The 17722-nt window shown below is 42.2% G+C and overlaps 1 protein-coding gene across 1 annotated transcript in view; it reads left to right on the top strand.

The window, feature by feature from the left end:
* Positions 1–1746: 1746 nt before the first annotated feature.
* Positions 1747–17722, top strand: part of NPC1 (NPC intracellular cholesterol transporter 1) — a 27274-nt gene continuing 11298 nt past the window's right edge. Inside the window, exons 1-10 of the mRNA XM_015617519.3 lie at positions 1747–1965; positions 8715–8837; positions 10071–10177; positions 10768–10943; positions 11825–11992; positions 12618–12867; positions 15043–15119; positions 15768–16138; positions 16507–16733; positions 17109–17209. Coding sequence (XP_015473005.1) covers positions 1888–1965; positions 8715–8837; positions 10071–10177; positions 10768–10943; positions 11825–11992; positions 12618–12867; positions 15043–15119; positions 15768–16138; positions 16507–16733; positions 17109–17209 — 1678 coding nt within the window. The 5' untranslated portion in view covers positions 1747–1887. The remainder of the gene's footprint in view (positions 1966–8714; positions 8838–10070; positions 10178–10767; positions 10944–11824; positions 11993–12617; positions 12868–15042; positions 15120–15767; positions 16139–16506; positions 16734–17108; positions 17210–17722) is intronic.

Genomic DNA, 17722 nt, shown 5'->3' with positions numbered 1-17722 from the left:
ACCACAGAAAAAAATACAACATGGGCAGTGGCTAGATGGAAAACAGTTTGGAAGAAAAGAACAGGGTGGTTGGGCGAAATGCTGAACATGAGTCAGAAAGCTGCATCATCAGCAAGAGGGTGGTCAATAGGTCAAGGGTTAGGGCTCTTTCACTCGTTGGGACATGGCACACCACAGCTGGAGTGTTGTGTCCAGGTTTAGGCTCCCCAGAAGAAACAAAAAAATCCCAAAAAAACACAGACAAAAGCCGAACAAATAAACAGAAAAAAGGGAAAAAAAACAAATAAAAATATACTGACATACTGTACCAGAATCTATTTTACTGCCAGGGCTGCTGGAGCTGTGAGCTGTGTTTGCTCAGCCCGAAGCAGAAAGCTGGCTCTAGGGACATCTTGCTGATCACTGCAGCTACCAAACGGGAACATGTGGAGAAGGAGGAGTCACACTCTTCTCAGTCAGGCACCATGACAGCCTAAGAGGCAACAGCCTCCAGATGTAAACATCTCTTTAGATACAGGAAAGACATTTTACTCCAAGTGTGGTCACTCAGTGGAAGAGTTTGTCCAAAGAAGCTGTGAAATCTCCATCTCTGAAGCTATTCACAGCCGTACAATTCCCTGAGCCCCCTGCTCTAGCCGGGTTCTACTCTCAGCGGAAAGTTGGACTACGCGACCCCCAGGAGGCTGCCGACAAACACGCCAGCCCGTGATACTCTGACACCCAGACTAGTCTGCGGTTCCGTCAGCAGATGGCAATATCAGCTAAAGTACATGTTTTATTCTAGCACAGCAATGCGCGTTACCTGTCTGAGAAGGCAATAAAGTGTCGCGGAAGGCAATAAAGAGGTGGGGAAATCAGAGACTGCATGGACAGGAATGACTCGCGCCCTGCTGTTACTGTGCCTCCTCCCAGCCAAGTCCCGAACTGATCCCAGAGTCCAAACAAGCAGAGCCCAAGCTAACAGAGCCCAAACACGCAGATAGCTTTGCGAGAGCACAGCCAGCACTCCCAGAACTGCTGACTGCGACAGCGGTCAGGCCAGCCGGTGCCAGCGCGCCGGGAGCGGAGCGGGCAGCGGCCACAGCCCCGGGACAGCGGCCCTTGGCCGGGCAGCCTGGGGCTCCCGATCCCTGCAACTGACGCGGGGCTGCGAGACCAGTCCTTAGACATCACCAGTCAGTGACTTTGAAGCCAAATTAAGGCGCTTTTGCCAAATCCAAAGGTTTTAAAGGCGACTTATGATATTTACATAAAACGCGATTAACACTCCCGCGCCCGGACGATGCCGCTACCCGGTTGTCGGTGCAGCTTGGGCGAGATGGTCCATCCCGGAGGGGCACGGCTGCCCTCCCACACCGGGACGAGCTTCCCGCCGAGGCCCCACAGAGCACTGCCCCCCTTGCCCTGTGCAGAGCGGCCGTGGCGTGAAAGCCGCCCAGCCCCACCCGCCACCGCCGGGACGGGCCGTGCTGGGTGGAGGCGGTACCGAGGGGGGAGGCGGTGCCGGGGGCGGTGTTTCTGGGCAGGCGGTACCGAGGGGGGAGGCGGTGCCGGGGGCGGTGTTTCTGGGCAGGCGGTACCGAGGGGGGAGGCGGTGCCGGGGGCGGTGTTTCTGGGCAGGCGGTACCACGGAGGGTGTTCCTGGTTCTGCCGTGCGGCGTGAGGCGGTGCCGGGGGCGGGCCGGCGGCCGCGGTTGGCGGCGGCGCTGGGGCGGCTCTCGGCCTCTCCTCGAAGGGGCTGGTAGCTCCGCCCGGGCAGGCGAGAGCGGCCCGTCCAGACTGCGCTGGCGCGGCTGCCTCGCCGCCCTCCTCCTGTTTCCATCCGCCGCCGCTCGCTGTTGTTGCCCACAGCGCCTGCTGCTCATCCGCGCTCCAGCCCGCGCCGCCATGGGGACCCCTCAAGGCAGCCCCGGGCGCGGCGGCCTCGGCGTCCTTGTCCTACTCCTGCTTCTGTCGCCCGTGCGGGTGAGTCCGTGGAGTGGGGAATGCCGGGCCTCCCGGCATCGTGGGGAGGAGAGGGAGCGGCGGGTGGGCAGCGGGATCCCGCTGGTGTTGCTTGGGAGGGGGGGAGTCACGATGTCCCCCGCGCATCCCGCGGCCGGGAGTGTCTCAGGCGGCGGGGCTGGATAAGGGTGCTGGTGTCCCGGGTTAGGCCCTCGGGCTCGGGGCGGCACGAAACTGAAACGAGGTACCGGGGTGTCCCATCCTCGTCCCCGGTGGGGCTCGCTCCCCTTCTCCCGTGCGCCTGGTCTCCGTCGGGACGGGGCTGACAGTCGGTGGCACAAGCAGGCCCGCCGGGGAGCAGCCGCGAACTTCAGCCTCTGCCCAGTCCCCGTCCCCTGCGGTCGCACCCGGCAGCGGCAGCCCCCGGGATGCCGCGTTCCCGTGGCGTGCCCTGGTTATGCAATGCCCAGTGCATGTGAGTGGCCACGCAGTCACATGCTCGGCAGAGGCTTGCAGATGTCCTCGGTGTCTGGTTCGCTTTGCCTGGAGTGTAACTTAGCTAGGTGACGGCTTCTTCGAAGTAATGATCTGTGCGGAGTGAGAGCTACTGTTTATTCATGTGCCAGTAGTAAGACTACATATTTCCATAAAATCGAGAGCTAGAGTGTGTTGGACTTCTTAAGAGCTTTAGGAAAAGATACGGTAAAACATTCACTCCTCTCAGTCATGTTTTGTTATGCTGTAGTGCAAGATAGGAGCGGGATACTCCACATTCCTCTGGAGAAACAAGGAGTGTCTCGTAAGCCTTACTGGTTGGCTTTCTTCCCCTCTCTACCTACGTTGAAAACATACTTTCTAGGTCAAGTTTTATGATTAGCCCTTTTTAAACATAGGAGTTTGTCATCTTGTGTGTGTGCTGTTCTCATATCCTCTTAAAAAAAATTATTTTTAAGAGCTTGAACATAAATGGAGGAATTCATTCTTTTATTACCACTGGATAAGGTGATTGTTAGTAGTGACTCATGATCTTCAGGTGAGTAAATAATGATGCTTCACCCCTAACCAATGCACCTTTATGTAATGCTTTTTGGAGGGAGATCTCATCTTCCAATTGGTAAGGAAATGACAGGATGCTTTTCTTATCAAGAGGATACTGACCTACAGGAAACTTGAAACAAGTTCCCCAAATAATTAGGGGAATCCTTGTAGAGGGTTTGTGGTCCCTTGAAGTAAACATTGCAAAACCACTCTGACCATGCAGATCTCAGTTGTGTACTGTAAGAAGGCAGAATCTGGTTTTATTGGGGATTTTTGCCATTAACTCTTATTTACAGCCTGACACTTCACAAAGACGGCCCTTGATATCTTTCAAAGAGAAGCTGGTCTTTCAGTTAGACTGAACCTATATAGTGTTAGATGCTTTCCAAAGCAAAGCATTGTAAAGGTAAATTGTTCTCTCCCTCAAATGTACTGGTGGTGTAATGGTTTTGTGCTTTCAGTTTTGATGTTTGTAGTCCAAAGTGCCATATGTCTTTTTTTTTTTTTCTGTTTCAAAGCAGTCGGCGGACTGGAGTGGTGCTCCAGCTCACAATTCTTCCATTACATTTGCGTTCACAATAAACTTGAAGTGTTCAGCCTGTATCTTTCACTCTGAACAGTGCATGGTGCAAGATTTCTGCCAGCTATCCATTACTATTTTATTTTCTTATCAATGTCCTAATGCACTAGATGGTATTTCTGTGCTTAATGGCCACTATTGCAATTGATCTTTGTCTAATTGTACTAAAATACAAGCTTGTTAAGTCACTGGATAGTCAAGGTTGGATATGGGTTTCCTATCAGCAGCTGGGGTCCCAAGCCGTATATTATGTGATTTTCTGAAATCTCATGGGAAAGTGTTAAGTGCTGCTCATGCCATGTGGCCTGCAGTGTGGTGTTATCTGACCTTGGACATGAAGTTCTGAAATGTCTTGTTTGGAGCAGTTTCCTTGTCAGGGATAGCAATGTAGCTCCAGAACAAGACAGTAACCACTTCACCTAAATTACTTCCTGGAAAATCAGGAGTGACTTGTTCAGCCTTTCTGGATGGAAAGTGAGGAAGCTGCCTTAGAAAGGGGAGAGATGACTAAAGGGAGTGACTGGTACTGGAACTGAGTAGTACCTATGTGGGCAGTAGCCAAAATAACCCAGGTGTTGTGCAGTATTATTATTGCTATTAACCTGCAGGGCATCAGAGCTGTTTTGGTGCAGATAGACTTAGTTGCAGATGGACAGGTGCTAGCTGGGGGCTCTGCACTTCCTGATCATGCATGCCTCCTTGGAGATAACATCAGCTTGGAGGTAACACAGGTACTGGATTATTACTGTTACTGCAACTTTCTCTTCCTACTTGACTTTGCCTTTACTATGACATCTATAATGTGCTTGGACAACTCCAGAACTGTGGCTTGCTTTGCCTGACCAGGAGTAGTAATGATTTTTCCATCTGAAAGGAAACAATCTCCTGGTGAGCAAAGGAACAGGAAGAGCTTGGCAGATAAGGCATGGCTCTGAACTGGCTGCCTCTGAACAAGTTACTGAAAGAGACAAAGAATAAGAACTAAACCTGTAAAGTTTCCTTTATTCCATGGGCCTCTTTCCCCCACAGGAGGGGTTGTGAGGTAATGTGCAACTTCTGGGGCAGATCTTTGAATTTGACCAGTCATTTGTTCCCATAAACGACTTTTCACATTTATTAAGGGTGGTGTAGTGTTTCCTTAGAACTCTCAACCTAGCTGGCAATAGCAAATATTAAGGGAGTGCAGGGGAAGAGTGTGCTCTTTCCTGGATTGATCTTTTTGCCCTGTAAGATCCCAGATGCATCATCCTAGATGAAGGAAAGGGAAACAGCTGTATCTGATGCTCTTGCCTTTTCTATACATTAGTAATCCTAGTTTGAAGAATCAAACAGTGTTCACTTGTCATCTGGTATTTGTAAGACCACAAACAGTTGCTGTTTCTGTGTACAGCATCATCATTGTTCTTTGTCTTTTTAACAGCTATGTATTCATTGGTGGTGGTGGCAGCGAATGCTGCTGGAAGCATCAAAAATTATCAGTTTGTTTCAACCTGCTGTTGAAGAAACTTGGGCTGAAGTAAATGTGTTTATGATCTGTTGGAACACACTATTACAAATTAATGATAATGCCTAGGAACCAGAAAACTCTTAACAGAACTTTTGTAGAATGTTCATACTTGCTCATGTGCAAGTTCTTTGAGGGCTTCTGGAGCCTTTGCCTGAGATGAAATTTCTCTTCAAACAGAGTAAGCTTGCCAGAAACAGAAATACAGTTTTCTGAACTTTGAGGATGTACTGAGGGTTAGTGTTCTGACACAAGTGGTTTCTAAGATATGCTAGAGGCAGGAAGGAACAGCCTTGATCTAAGGTTATGTTGCTGTTGCTTTATGAAGTACTTAGGAAAGTCACATTTTAATATATGAAGTACTTAGTCATGTGATCTTAAAAGGAAAACAAGTAGAAAAAACCCATGAACTGAGCCCTGTGTTACTTATGGAGTATTTTAAGTATTTAATGTATTTTTCCTTGTTTAGAAGACAGTTGTGTTCAGCTTAGCATTTCTCTGTTACTTTTGGGGCTAGGCTTTCACCCACTTAAGAAACTTAATACTCAGGTGAGCAGTTATCTGACCTAAAAGTCTGACTCTGCAAGCAGCAGCTTTGTTAATTATGACTTATTTACAACCACACTTACTCATCCCTATCTTATCCTGCCCTCACAGGAGCATTCTTCTGAAAGAATGGAAAGAGTAAACTGCTTGTTTTACTCTGTAACTTAATCTAGCTTTTATTGGAGGCTTTTCAGGGGGAAAGAACTGTCTGCTCTATCATATCTGTGGTAGTGGAGTAGTTACCTAGTCACTTGTATCCCTGAATGCTGCCTCGGCCATAGGAGACCAGCCCTCTCCTGTATTTTGGGGCTGACTCAATGGTAAGCAGGTTATTAGCTTATTAATGTTCAAGAGCTGTGTTGTTCAATTTAGGCTGTTGATGTCTAATGATTTGGTGCTTTTTAGGCTTAGTAACTTGGTTCAACCGCTGTAAATCAAGCATCCCCGAAGTTTACTGATTCAGGGAACAAACTCACACTTTCATTAGTGAAATCCTGCTAGGTCATGGCATAAATGTAAAATCTTAAGCTGTTTCTGAAACTGCATTCTTGGTGTTAATACTGAAACAGAGTGTTGAGACTTGGAGTTGTAGACCTAAGTGCTCTTCTAATAGTTTAAAGCAGCTGATCTGTTCACCTTTTCCTTAAACAGGCTGAAAGTTTGAGTGGCAAACATTGTTTTTTCTATTGTATGTTTTATTGCTGTGGAACTTCAGGAACGTGATTTGAAATTCTTTATCCAAATTCAAATGTAAGCTAATACCAGGCCAAACTTCGTCTTGCTTTATTTTTCTTTTGTAGTTAGCTGGATACCTTTTGGTACATTACCAAGTGTCATGTGCAAGTAAGTTGTTTGATGTTCTGTCCTGAAAATGATGACTTCTTTCTTGTAGGTAAATTTATAGACATAAGACAGATTGTATTTTGTTTTCTATCCATGTAACTATAACTAAGGAGCTGCTGCCTTGAAACAGAGATAATGTTTTTAAAACAATTGAACTATCAGTCAGACTGTCATGATAGCTCAAGTCTACTCAAGTTTTTCCTGTTCAAGAGGTGCCCTGATAAGTTTTTTGTGACTGTTAAACTGCATTACCAGTTTTCCCACACATTCCATTCTGGCAGAAGCTAACTTTCACTAAAGAGTAGGTTGATGAATTTGTGTGTTTTAAGAAAGTGTTAGATAACAAGATGTAATGAAGCACAGAAAGTGTTTTTTAGAAAGGATGATTACAAACCATTCCAGACTAAACATGGAAGCCAGCTTGATACTGAAGAAATAAATAATCCTTTTCTCACGGGCATTGCAAAGCAGCTCCAAATTCCTTGCCCTTGTGAAAGAATAGTAGTGAATCTGTGCTTCCTCTTGAAGAGATAATTCACTTCTGGTGCTGGTACAAACAGAATAATTTTCACTGCTAGTAAATTGTTTGCTATTAAAACTGGGGAATATAGGTGTGAGAAAGCAGAGTTGAAGATGATGACTTCTAAATTTGCATCAAAATAATATTAACTTGATGCACGAACAAATTTACAAAACAATGTAGTTTTGAGAAATAAGTCTACATGTTCTGGAAGTTTGACTTTTTGGCTTATGCTGGTGTTAAACATTCAGTGTTTATAAGTGCAATCTTAAGAGGTGTTCTCCAGCCTGTATCATAGAATATGGTAACACTTAACAGTTGGTTGTGGGTTTAACTAGAAGATGTGCTAGAATAGACATAGGTGATCTAGATGAGTGGCACTTAAACTGACTTTTAGACCTGGCTTGCAGTGAGTAACTTTGAATTGGCCTATGTTGCCCTGGTTCGGTTAAAGAGGAAACAAGTCTTGGGTTGGGTAAATTGGTGATTATTGTCCCTGATAAACAACCAACTACTGATGTACTTTTTGAAGAACTGTCAGTGTTGTTCAACACAAAAATGGATGTTATGGAGGTGATCTGTTTCTGGTAGCTCTTGGCTATTGTCAGGACAGCCCTCCAGGGGCCTCTCTGGTCAGTAAACAATACTATTCATGGTCAGGCACAAAGCACAGCAGTCTGTCCTTGCAGCAACAACATATGGTGTATCTAAAATGCTAAGTCAAGGTTGTTCAGGAGATCAAAATAGGTCACTTATCTCTCAAACTGTCCTAAGCAGACTCCCGATGAGAGCTGGCAGAAGTGTAGTAGATGTTTGTACAGTCTGCTTTCTGCTTGCAGCCCATGTGGTAGGAAAACTTTGGAGCTGTATTAAGGCTTTTGCTGTAAATAACTTGTTATTGCATTAAATGTTTTAATTTTCAGAATAAATATTTTGGCTTAGTATCTTAGATGTCTCAGTGTCAGTACCACTGAACAAAAATAAAAGGCTTTCAAGGTTCCACTGCCCTTTTTCAATTTCTTTTATGCACATAATAAAAAAATTCTGAATTTTCAATAGTCTGTTAGATTAAAACATCTTTAAAATTAGGCTTTTTTCTTAGCACTGTAATCCCATATAAATGTTCCATGCTTAGGCTTGAAAATGGTGATGGAGGGCATCCTTTGAGACTGTGACAGTAAGCTTATAGAAAGTGCAGAGCTATGAAGTTCTGTTTCAGAATCCTCTCTGTGCTGCTGTTTGTTCAGTCTGTCACTGTAATGAGTTTTCAGGAAGGATCAAAAGGTGGCAGGAGGAACTGAAATTGCACGTAAGCAATGAGTTTCTTCCTATGTACACTGATTCATGTGCTCTAATGTGACAGTTTAACCCACCAATTATTTTGGCTTTTTGCATGGACAAATTATTTTCTAGTTGAAGATGCTTTTCAGGTATTGATTTAGGTTTTTCTTGAGTAACTCTTATACTTGATCTTAACTATAGGCAGTGCACTTCCTGTTTCTTTAGTGGTCAAGGGAGGGTGGGGAGTTGAGCTGAAGATCAGTGGTGATGTGCACCATGTCAAAAACACCTGCTTTTGTTCATGGGTGCTTTATGTAGTGCATGCTGATGTTTTAATTAGCAGGAAGTTATCTGATCTGGACTGTCAATGGCTTTTGGAGTAGTAGCACATTAATTCTACAATAGCTGAGATATTTGGCAACTATTTCTTGCAGTTAATCATTTATTTTGTTGGTTAGGTCCTTCCACAAATGTGTGTCTGGTATGGAGAATGTGGAGTTGCTTCTGGAGACAAGAGGTACAACTGTGCTTATGATGGGCCACCAATAGCATTACCAGAAGATGGCTATGACTTAATGCAGGTGAGCTTCTCTTGGAGGTTTGCTGCTAAAAAAAATAATTCTCCAACAGTAGAATTCTGTATTGGGTTCTGTTTGTCCTGTGCTATTACCTCTCATCCTAACCTGATGAGAAAGTAGACAGATTATCTCTGATTACTGAGGTCCAACTGGGTTAAGGTAATTTACCTCAATTTCTTTTCAGAGATACCAAAACTGTCCAAAATGTGATTAGGGGCTGTCACAGACAAAAACCTTCAATACAAGATTTGTTAACTTTCTTGAATGTTTTCCTCACTGGTTTGACCACTCTTTACTCAGATTGCTTTTTTGAAGACTCTTCCAAGATATATGTTCCATGGCTGTGCCCTTCTGATCTCTAAAGGAAAAGACTAAACTATTTTCCTTCAATGGTCATTCCCAATAAAGGAAGGTGTTAACTAATACTTGTTCAAATGGGGAAAATTTGGACAAAGTTAGCTGTGCCTAGTGAGACTGTATTTCCTTACCTGGGCTTCAGCCACCAAAGTGAATGAAACCACAGTCAAAACAGAGTTTTTGTATTTCATGCACAGCATGGGATATTGCCAGATTTGCCTTCTGGCATGTGATAGTTCAAAGCTTTAAAGTGTGAAATAACCACAGAATTAAACAATTGTTAGACTGGTGACAGGAGTGACTTCATTAAATACGTAGTTGAGCTAGCTATTGTGTATTGTTTCTGAAGACTTAATGTACAGTTCTTGTATGTTACTATCAGTTATACCTGTGTCAGATGCATTTGTCTCTTCTATAAACTGAACATGAAATATGTCTCCCAGGTAATCAGTGATTTTATGGTTAGTGGCTTGCCTTCTGGGACTTTAAAATCTGATACTATCCAGAAGGAGTACTAGAGGATAAGCTGCAGGAATACTTTCAACTTGGATAAACATGTGTTGTCCTCTTAGCAATAGGCTCGCAAATGCCATTATCATTCTATATATAGACCCTGGTGACTAAAGATCATCTGAAGGAGCTTTTCAAAAGGAAGTGCTGCCTTGAATAAAAGAAGTGAAAAAAGTGATTCTTCTCTCCAGTCTCTAAACAAAAATCTTGTTTGCTGGACTGTTTTTCTCTTATGCATCTCCCACAGCAACAGCTACTGTGCTCTGAAACATGCTGATGCAGAGCCCATGATTATAATGAGTTCTGAAGTCTTAAACGTGTTTTCTTCCTTTCCTCTTGATCTCAATGTTGTTTGTTTTTTTTGTTAAGGAACTCTGTCCAGGTTTATTCTTTGGCAATGTTAGCACTTGCTGTGATGTTCATCAGCTTCAGACTTTGAAAAATAACTTGCAGTTGCCTCTGCAGTTTCTCTCCAGGTATGCTAATGAATGGCAAAGCAACTAGTTTTGTAACAGAATAGCAAAGCACTTGTCTTCAAGTAGACTGTAGAAAAAGTGGTAAATTCATTTAAGGGATTATTGGAGCAAGCTGCTGGAGTGATTTTCTCATCTGTAGCAGCAGGCTGTAATGTCATGAAAGAACTACTTGCAGTCTGGGTTGACTTAGCTGGTAGAGTAAACGTTCCCTTAGCTTGTCTCAAGCTACTTTATCTAATGAAACCTTCAGAAGAGAGTGACATAAAGTAGCATTTGGTCTTGTTCTAGCTAAGACATTAAGAAGTCTAAGTCTGCCTGATAGCAACAGTTAAGTTTTCTTCAAATTCTAGTAAAATGGTTTGAGTCTGCTATTTGAGGCAGGCAATTTTATTAGTGATTTATGGTGCTTAAAGTTGTTCATCTGTAGTGTCAACAACAATTGTTATATTGCTGATTGAAATCTTACAGAATTTAAATACTTTTTACTGTCACTCTGAGCAGAATGTTTCTATTTGCAAGGTATATCTGACTTGACCTACATAGCATCTTTACCTCTTAATCTGATTGCTTTCATTGGCTTTCCTACGCAGATGTCCATCGTGTTTTTACAACTTGATAAACCTCTTCTGTGAACTTACTTGTAGTCCAAATCAGTCTGACTTTTTGAATGTTACAAGCACCATACCTTATTATGATCCTGTTTTAAAAGAGAACAAAAGTAGCATTACAGAGCTGCAGTACTTTATTGGAGATCGATTTGCAAATGGTGAGTAAACAATGTGTTAATTTACCTTGGCTTTTGTCCAGGTAACAAGACCAGAGCTTTTTCAGAAAGAATTTGGAGAGGGAAACATCTCTTTTGAAGTTTGAGTCATCACATAGGTAACAGTAGGTCCCCCTTAAAACTTATGGAACACTTAACTTCTGTCTGGGCAGGGCACATTACACTGACGCTGTTATTACTGTTTTAAAGGTTCAGTTGAGGATGAACATCTATACAAACAGTTAATAGCTGATAACCCTGAGGACTTTAACTTCAGAAAAATAAAGTTGTTGCCAAGTATAGAATGTCCAAAGCCTACCTGATACTAAAACAGTCTGTCAAGCATGATAATAAAGTTTGTACACAGTGTACTATGATGACTCTCTAAGAGGCACTCAGTTCTGAAATGGATAGTCTAGTCCTTTGTCAAAATCAGATGTTTTTAGAGAACAATTCATCTGGGTTGTATTTTGATTCTGCAGAAAGCTTAAAGCATTAAATCAGTCTTTTTATGCTTTTTTTGCAGTAACCTTTAATAAAATTGAGACACTTGAAAGTCATATATGGCCTACAAGTTGAATGTACCTTAAATGCTTTTCATAGCTTTCCCTGAAAATAATACTAGGTAATGGTTCCTGTCAAGCAGAAAAGTAGGTTCTAGCATAATGCAGCTTTGGGTGGCTTTCTCAGAGCAAGGTAGCTGTAGCAAAGCATTGCAGCCTTGAATATTAGAAATACAGCTGAAAGCATTAATTCACTTTCCTAAGGTAGATGTTTCTACTTGAAAACTGTATGTATGTTCCTGGAACTTGGGGATTCAGTAATATTGGAAGTACTTGGAATGCTTACTCAAGTGATAACATTGGTTTAATGACTCTTCCTAGCAATGTACAATGCCTGCAAAGATGTGGAGGCTCCATCGAGCAATGTTAAAGCACTGGGGTTGCTGTGTGGGAAGGATGTCAAGGACTGCAATGCAACCAACTGGATTGAGTACATGTTTAGTAAAGACAATGGACAAACTCCTTTCAGCATAATTCCAATCTTTTCAGGTAAGAACCTGAATCGTCCTTACCTTTGAAGCTCCTGTCAAAGGTGGGGTGCTATGGCTAGGACATTGATTTTTAAACAGCTGTCCTGCAATGAAAGTCTGCGGTCTGGGGCTTTCAAAGCAATGTGAAATTAACTTACGTTTTTTTTTTATTTCTGCTTGGAAACCATACTTAGTGCTTTTTTTCTATACAGCTTCTTATTGTAGAAATCTCTAGAACTCAGTGATGGACTGAGCCTAGGCAACTGGCTACTTGTATTTCCTTGGGGAATGGGCAGTTCCATTATCCTTGAGGATTTCTCTAACAAGAAGTTATTGTTGCACATTTCACGGTCTGAATAGATAAGGGGGTTGACAAATCATTGCTGGGATGATAGAAATATGTGCTTATTACTTTTATTGACTGAAATGTTACAGACTTGCCCAGTCATTTAATTATTAGACAACAGTAGTAAATAATTGGTAGCTGCTGTGGAAAAAGCAGTGGATTCTTCATCTGCAAGACCAAAAAATGCTGCTCTATGTAAGGGCTGTGGGCTTTTGTAAAAAGTGTTAACTCACTTAACTGGGATGGTCTGAATTTTTCCTGGTAGTAAATTGGCTCTGCAACTTGTGATTTATCATAGATGTTCCTGTCCATGGAATGAACCCTATGAATAACGCTACCAAAGGCTGTAATGAGTCCATGGATGATTCAACAGGACCATGCAGCTGTCAGGATTGTTCAATTGTTTGTGGTCCAAAACCTCAACCCCCTCCATTGCCTCCTCCTTGGCTATTGTTTGGTTTGGATGCTGTGTATGTCATCATGTGGATCTCATACATGGGCTTTCTACTCATATTTTTTGCACTAGTGTTTGGAGTCTGGTGTTACAGGTAAAGAATTCAAAATACTGAGCTCCGCAAGTCACTTGTTTATCCCTGAGAATTTCTTTGCTCTGGTCAGATGCTTATGGCTTGGATATTTCAGGCAGCCTGAAGTCATGTTCTGTAACAGATACCACATATACTTACAGGAAGTGTTCTAACAGATAAAACCACCTGGTAGAAAGTGATTGCAGAAGTTGCTTTAGTTGATGGCACACCCATCATAGCATTCCTAGCTACAGAATCACATACACTATTCTTCAACTTTCTTATCTAAGTATGCAGAAGTCAGGGAAAACACATTCATAACACAACAGTCACTGCTTCATTGCAAATTAAGTCATGAATACCTTTTCTTAGTCTGCTTTTTTTAAAAAAAATAAATGAAAGCTCTAACCTTTGTTCATGTGGCTGAAGCACCTCTCTTATGAAGATAGGCTGAGAGAAATTGGGCTGTTCAGCCTGGAGAAAAGGCTCTAGGGATTTCTTACAGCACCTTCCAGTACCTAAAGGGGGCCTACAAGAGAGCTGGAGAGGGACTTTTTACAAGGGCATGTAGTGACAGAACAAGGGGCAATGGTCTTAAGCTGAGGGAGAATAGATGTGGATTAGATATTAAAAACAAATTCTGTACTGTAAAGATGGTGGGTCCGTGGTAGATGTTGCCCAGAGAAGTTATGGACTCCCTGCTCCTGAAGGTGTTCAAGGCCAGACTCAACAGGGCTTTAAGTAAACTGATCTAATGAAAGGTGTCCCTGCTTATGGCAGGGGAGTTGGAATTGGATGATCTTTAAGATTTGCATCCAACCCAAACTGCTCTGCTACTATGATTGTTCAGTTATGACCAGAAAACTGAAATTGCTCTATAATAAGAATTAAGTCTGTGTGAAAAAGGATAAAAGGATAGTGGGTATGACATTTTGATATGTTTGGTGGCCTTACCTTAGTGAGCAACATGAAATGGTAAGTGTGTTTGAGATGCCTGGTTCATATTTCTAATGTAAAAATCTCCTGCAAATATCAACTTAGTATCAATTTAAAGAGATTCTCTCTCTTGTTAATGCTAGCAATCTTGTAAGTGTGCACAAAGAATCTGTGCTTGATGTAAGCTGGAAAAGTTTATCAAGACAGCTGACATGGATGTATGTTGTTCCAAAGGATCANTGATCCTTTGGAACAACATACATCCATGTCAGCTGTCTTGATAAACTTTTCCAGCTTACATCAAGCACAGATTCTTTGTGCACACTTACAAGATTGCTAGCATTAACAAGAGAGAGAATCTCTTTAAATTGATACTAAGTTGATATTTGCAGGAGATTTTTACATTAGAAATATGAACCAGGCATCTCAAACACACTTACCATTTCATGTTGCTCACTAAGGTAAGGCCACCAAACATATCAAAATGTCATACCCACTATCCTTTTATCCTTTTTCACACAGACTTAATTCTTATTATAGAGCAATTTCAGTTTTCTGGTCATAACTGAACAATCATAGTAGCAGAGCAGTTTGGGTTGGATGCAAATCTTAAAGATCATCCAATTCCAACTCCCCTGCCATAAGCAGGGACACCTTTCATTAGATCAGTTTACTTAAAGCCCTGTTGAGTCTGGCCTTGAACACCTTCAGCCTGAAGGTGTTCAAGGCCAGACTCAACAGGGCTTTAAGTAAACTGATCTAATGAAAGGTGTCCCTGCTTATGGCAGGGGAGTTGGAATTGGATGATCTTTAAGATTTGCATCCAACCCAAACTGCTCTGCTACTATGATTGTTCAGTTATGACCAGAAAACTGAAATTGCTCTATAATAAGAATTAAGTCTGTGTGAAAAAGGATAAAAGGATAGTGGGTATGACATTTTGATATGTTTGGTGGCCTTACCTTAGTGAGCAACATGAAATGGTAAGTGTGTTTGAGATGCCTGGTTCATATTTCTAATGTAAAAATCTCCTGCAAATATCAACTTAGTATCAATTTAAAGAGATTCTCTCTCTTGTTAATGCTAGCAATCTTGTAAGTGTGCACAAAGAATCTGTGCTTGATGTAAGCTGGAAAAGTTTATCAAGACAGCTGACATGGATGTATGTTGTTCCAAAGGATCACAAAGCTGGAGATTGTTGTACAAACAGCACAGATGCCTTTTTGGACAAGCAGGATAACACAGGTTCTTGCCTTGCAGGAGGCGACACTTCGTCTCGGAGTACACCCCAATTGACAGCAATGTAGCCTTTTCTGTGAATTCCCACCGTGACAATGGTATGTCTTGGATAAGAGTAATAGGTTTATTACAAACTCAACTTAAGTGCATCCCTTTCCTGTGGATGGGCTCTGGAGTTTTAGCTTTTTTACGCTAAAAGTCCATTCTTAGAGGGCCTTCAGCATTTTGGCTTGCATCTCTCTTGTTTCAGAGTAGTTCTTACCCCTATTTTAGTGGATGCTGAAAGCCTTGGGGACACCCTTCATGGATCTAGCTAAGCTCCAAGGAAGTTCTGGAGGGCTTTGTCATAGGGGTATAGGGAGGGCAACATGATGCTAAAATCAGTTTGATCATGTTTTGGCTCATCCATGTATCCATTTAAAGTATGCTAGGAAAGAGCTGTAGTTTAACTTGTGTACCAGCTGAGGTAGCTTGTTTTACTGCTTGTGTCCTTTAGCTACTTCTTCCTTTATTTGCTACACCTGCTGCTGTCAAAGACAACCTTACATTACAAGGGGCAAGCTGTTTTCTTGCCCCTTGGCCTCAGTCAGGGATTGGTCCCAGGGTCTGACAGTCAGTGCAGACACAGCCTCTGGTGCTTCCTACAAACAGAGTCGGAATAGAATTTCATCTTTCTGAGTGGACTCCAAGAAAATACTGCTTAACTGACTTCTCAAACATTTACTGTTTATTTCTTGCTCTTGCAGGAAACATTACCTGTGGTGAAAGGCTTGGTGAAAGGTTTGAGAATGGCCTGAGAATGACATTTACATCATGGGGAGCTTTCTGTGTCAGAAATCCACGTCCTGTTATCCTCTTCTCTGTGGTCTTCATTGCAATGTGCTGCTCAGGCTTTGTATATATTAAAGCAACTACAAATCCCGTAGATCTCTGGTCAGCCCCAAGCAGCCAAGCCCGCAAGGAGAAGGAATACTTTGACACACACTTTGGGCCTTTCTTCCGTACTGAACAAGTTATTATTCAAGCACCAAAGAGCCACCCAGACACCTACTCACCTTACCCATCAGGAGAAGATGTACCTTTTGGGCCTCCCCTTACCAAAGATATTCTCCATCAGGTAATTGGGACTTTCCAAGAACAAAGACCTGAGCATACTTAACAGGTATAACCACATGGTGTTGGTTCCATACAACTTCCACCTGCAATGTTATGTATCCATCAAAACAGTCACTAGATATTCATATTAAAAATCATAGCCTTACTATAAAGCTTTTTGCTGAAAAGCTTTCTGTTAGAGAGACACTCGATAGCTAAGTCCCAGTTCATAATATGAGCACAGAAATAATGTTTTTGTAATATGTTTCTATCAACATGTGCCCCTGTCTCTGGAAACTGGCAAGAATGTAGCATGCACTTAAGTCCTGTCTTGCAAGGGAAATGCTTTCTTGTGCTGCTCTTAAGCTGTTTTTGTTTTTTTTTGTAAAGGTACTGGATTTGCAGGATGCTATTGTCAACATAACTGCTTCTTATGACAATGAGACTGTAATGCTGAAGGACATTTGCCTGGCTCCTCTTGCTCCCTACAACAACAACTGCACTATCCTGAGCGTACTCAACTACTTTCAGAACAGCCATTCTGTTCTGGATCACACTATTGGGGATGAGTTCTTTGTCTATGCTGATTACCACACTCACTTCTTATACTGTGTTCGGTGAGCAGTACAGTTGCATGCTTTTTAATCAAGTTGTTGGTTTGGTTTGGTTTGGTGTGGATGCTGGCTCTAGTTTACCTTAAACATGTTTTCAGTGCTTCTGAAGAGTTCTGAACAGAAGATCAGTTTCTAAGCTTTCTCATTAGTTTATAGTTGAGTTGGTTAGAAGGTATTCCTTGTCTTAAATGCTATAAGGCAGACACCTTTAAAACCATATTTAAATTCAAAGCAAATGTACTGCAAGGACAGTGTACTACTAGCAGTCTCGTCTGCTTTGTCTTGGTTTTCAATTGTAACTCAACAGCTTTTTACTGTTTTGTGCTGTGCCTCAGCTGTCAAGCAGAAGCTAACAGTTATTGCTGGTGATCTCTTTAGGGCTCCAGCATCACTGAATGACACAAGCTTGCTTCACGATCCCTGCTTAGGAACGTTTGGTGGACCTGTATTTCCATGGCTGGTGTTGGGAGGATATGATGGTGAGTGGCAAAACAGTATTGCAGTATGAGTCTGAGAGTACATACTTGTGTGCTGTTCTAGGTGCTAAAGGTGCATTCTCATTTAACACGGGTATTTAAATGCAGTCCAGAGAAACTGCAGTTTTGTTAAACTCAGTAAGTAAGGGTGTTTTAAATAAGTTTTCAGTAGACCAATGCTGGGATTGGAGGCAGACTACTCTGGAAGTGCAAGCAATCTGTATTGGAACATCTCAACAGGAGAAATGTTTGCTCTTCTTTAGGCCTGGTAAAAGATAAAGACATGGAGTAGCTTAGGTTGCTGTGCTGGGATGTATGTGTATTTTGCTTTGAGTTAGAATAAAGTTTGTCACTGATCTGACAAAGCATTTAAGAATAGATTAAAGTGTTCACAAAAAAAATTCTTTCATAATTACTCTTAAGCCAGGATTTTGTTCAAGCAATTTATCTAAATATAACTTGATAGTATATTTGTGCTTAATATATCTAAAATAGTGTTTAAAGGTGAGCACTTCT

This window comes from Parus major, chromosome 2 (assembly GCF_001522545.3).
Source record: "Parus major isolate Abel chromosome 2, Parus_major1.1, whole genome shotgun sequence".
NCBI classification, from domain to species: Eukaryota; Metazoa; Chordata; class Aves; order Passeriformes; family Paridae; genus Parus; species Parus major.
Note: the sequence above shows the minus strand (reverse complement) of the source record. Positions and strands in the feature narration are given on the sequence as shown.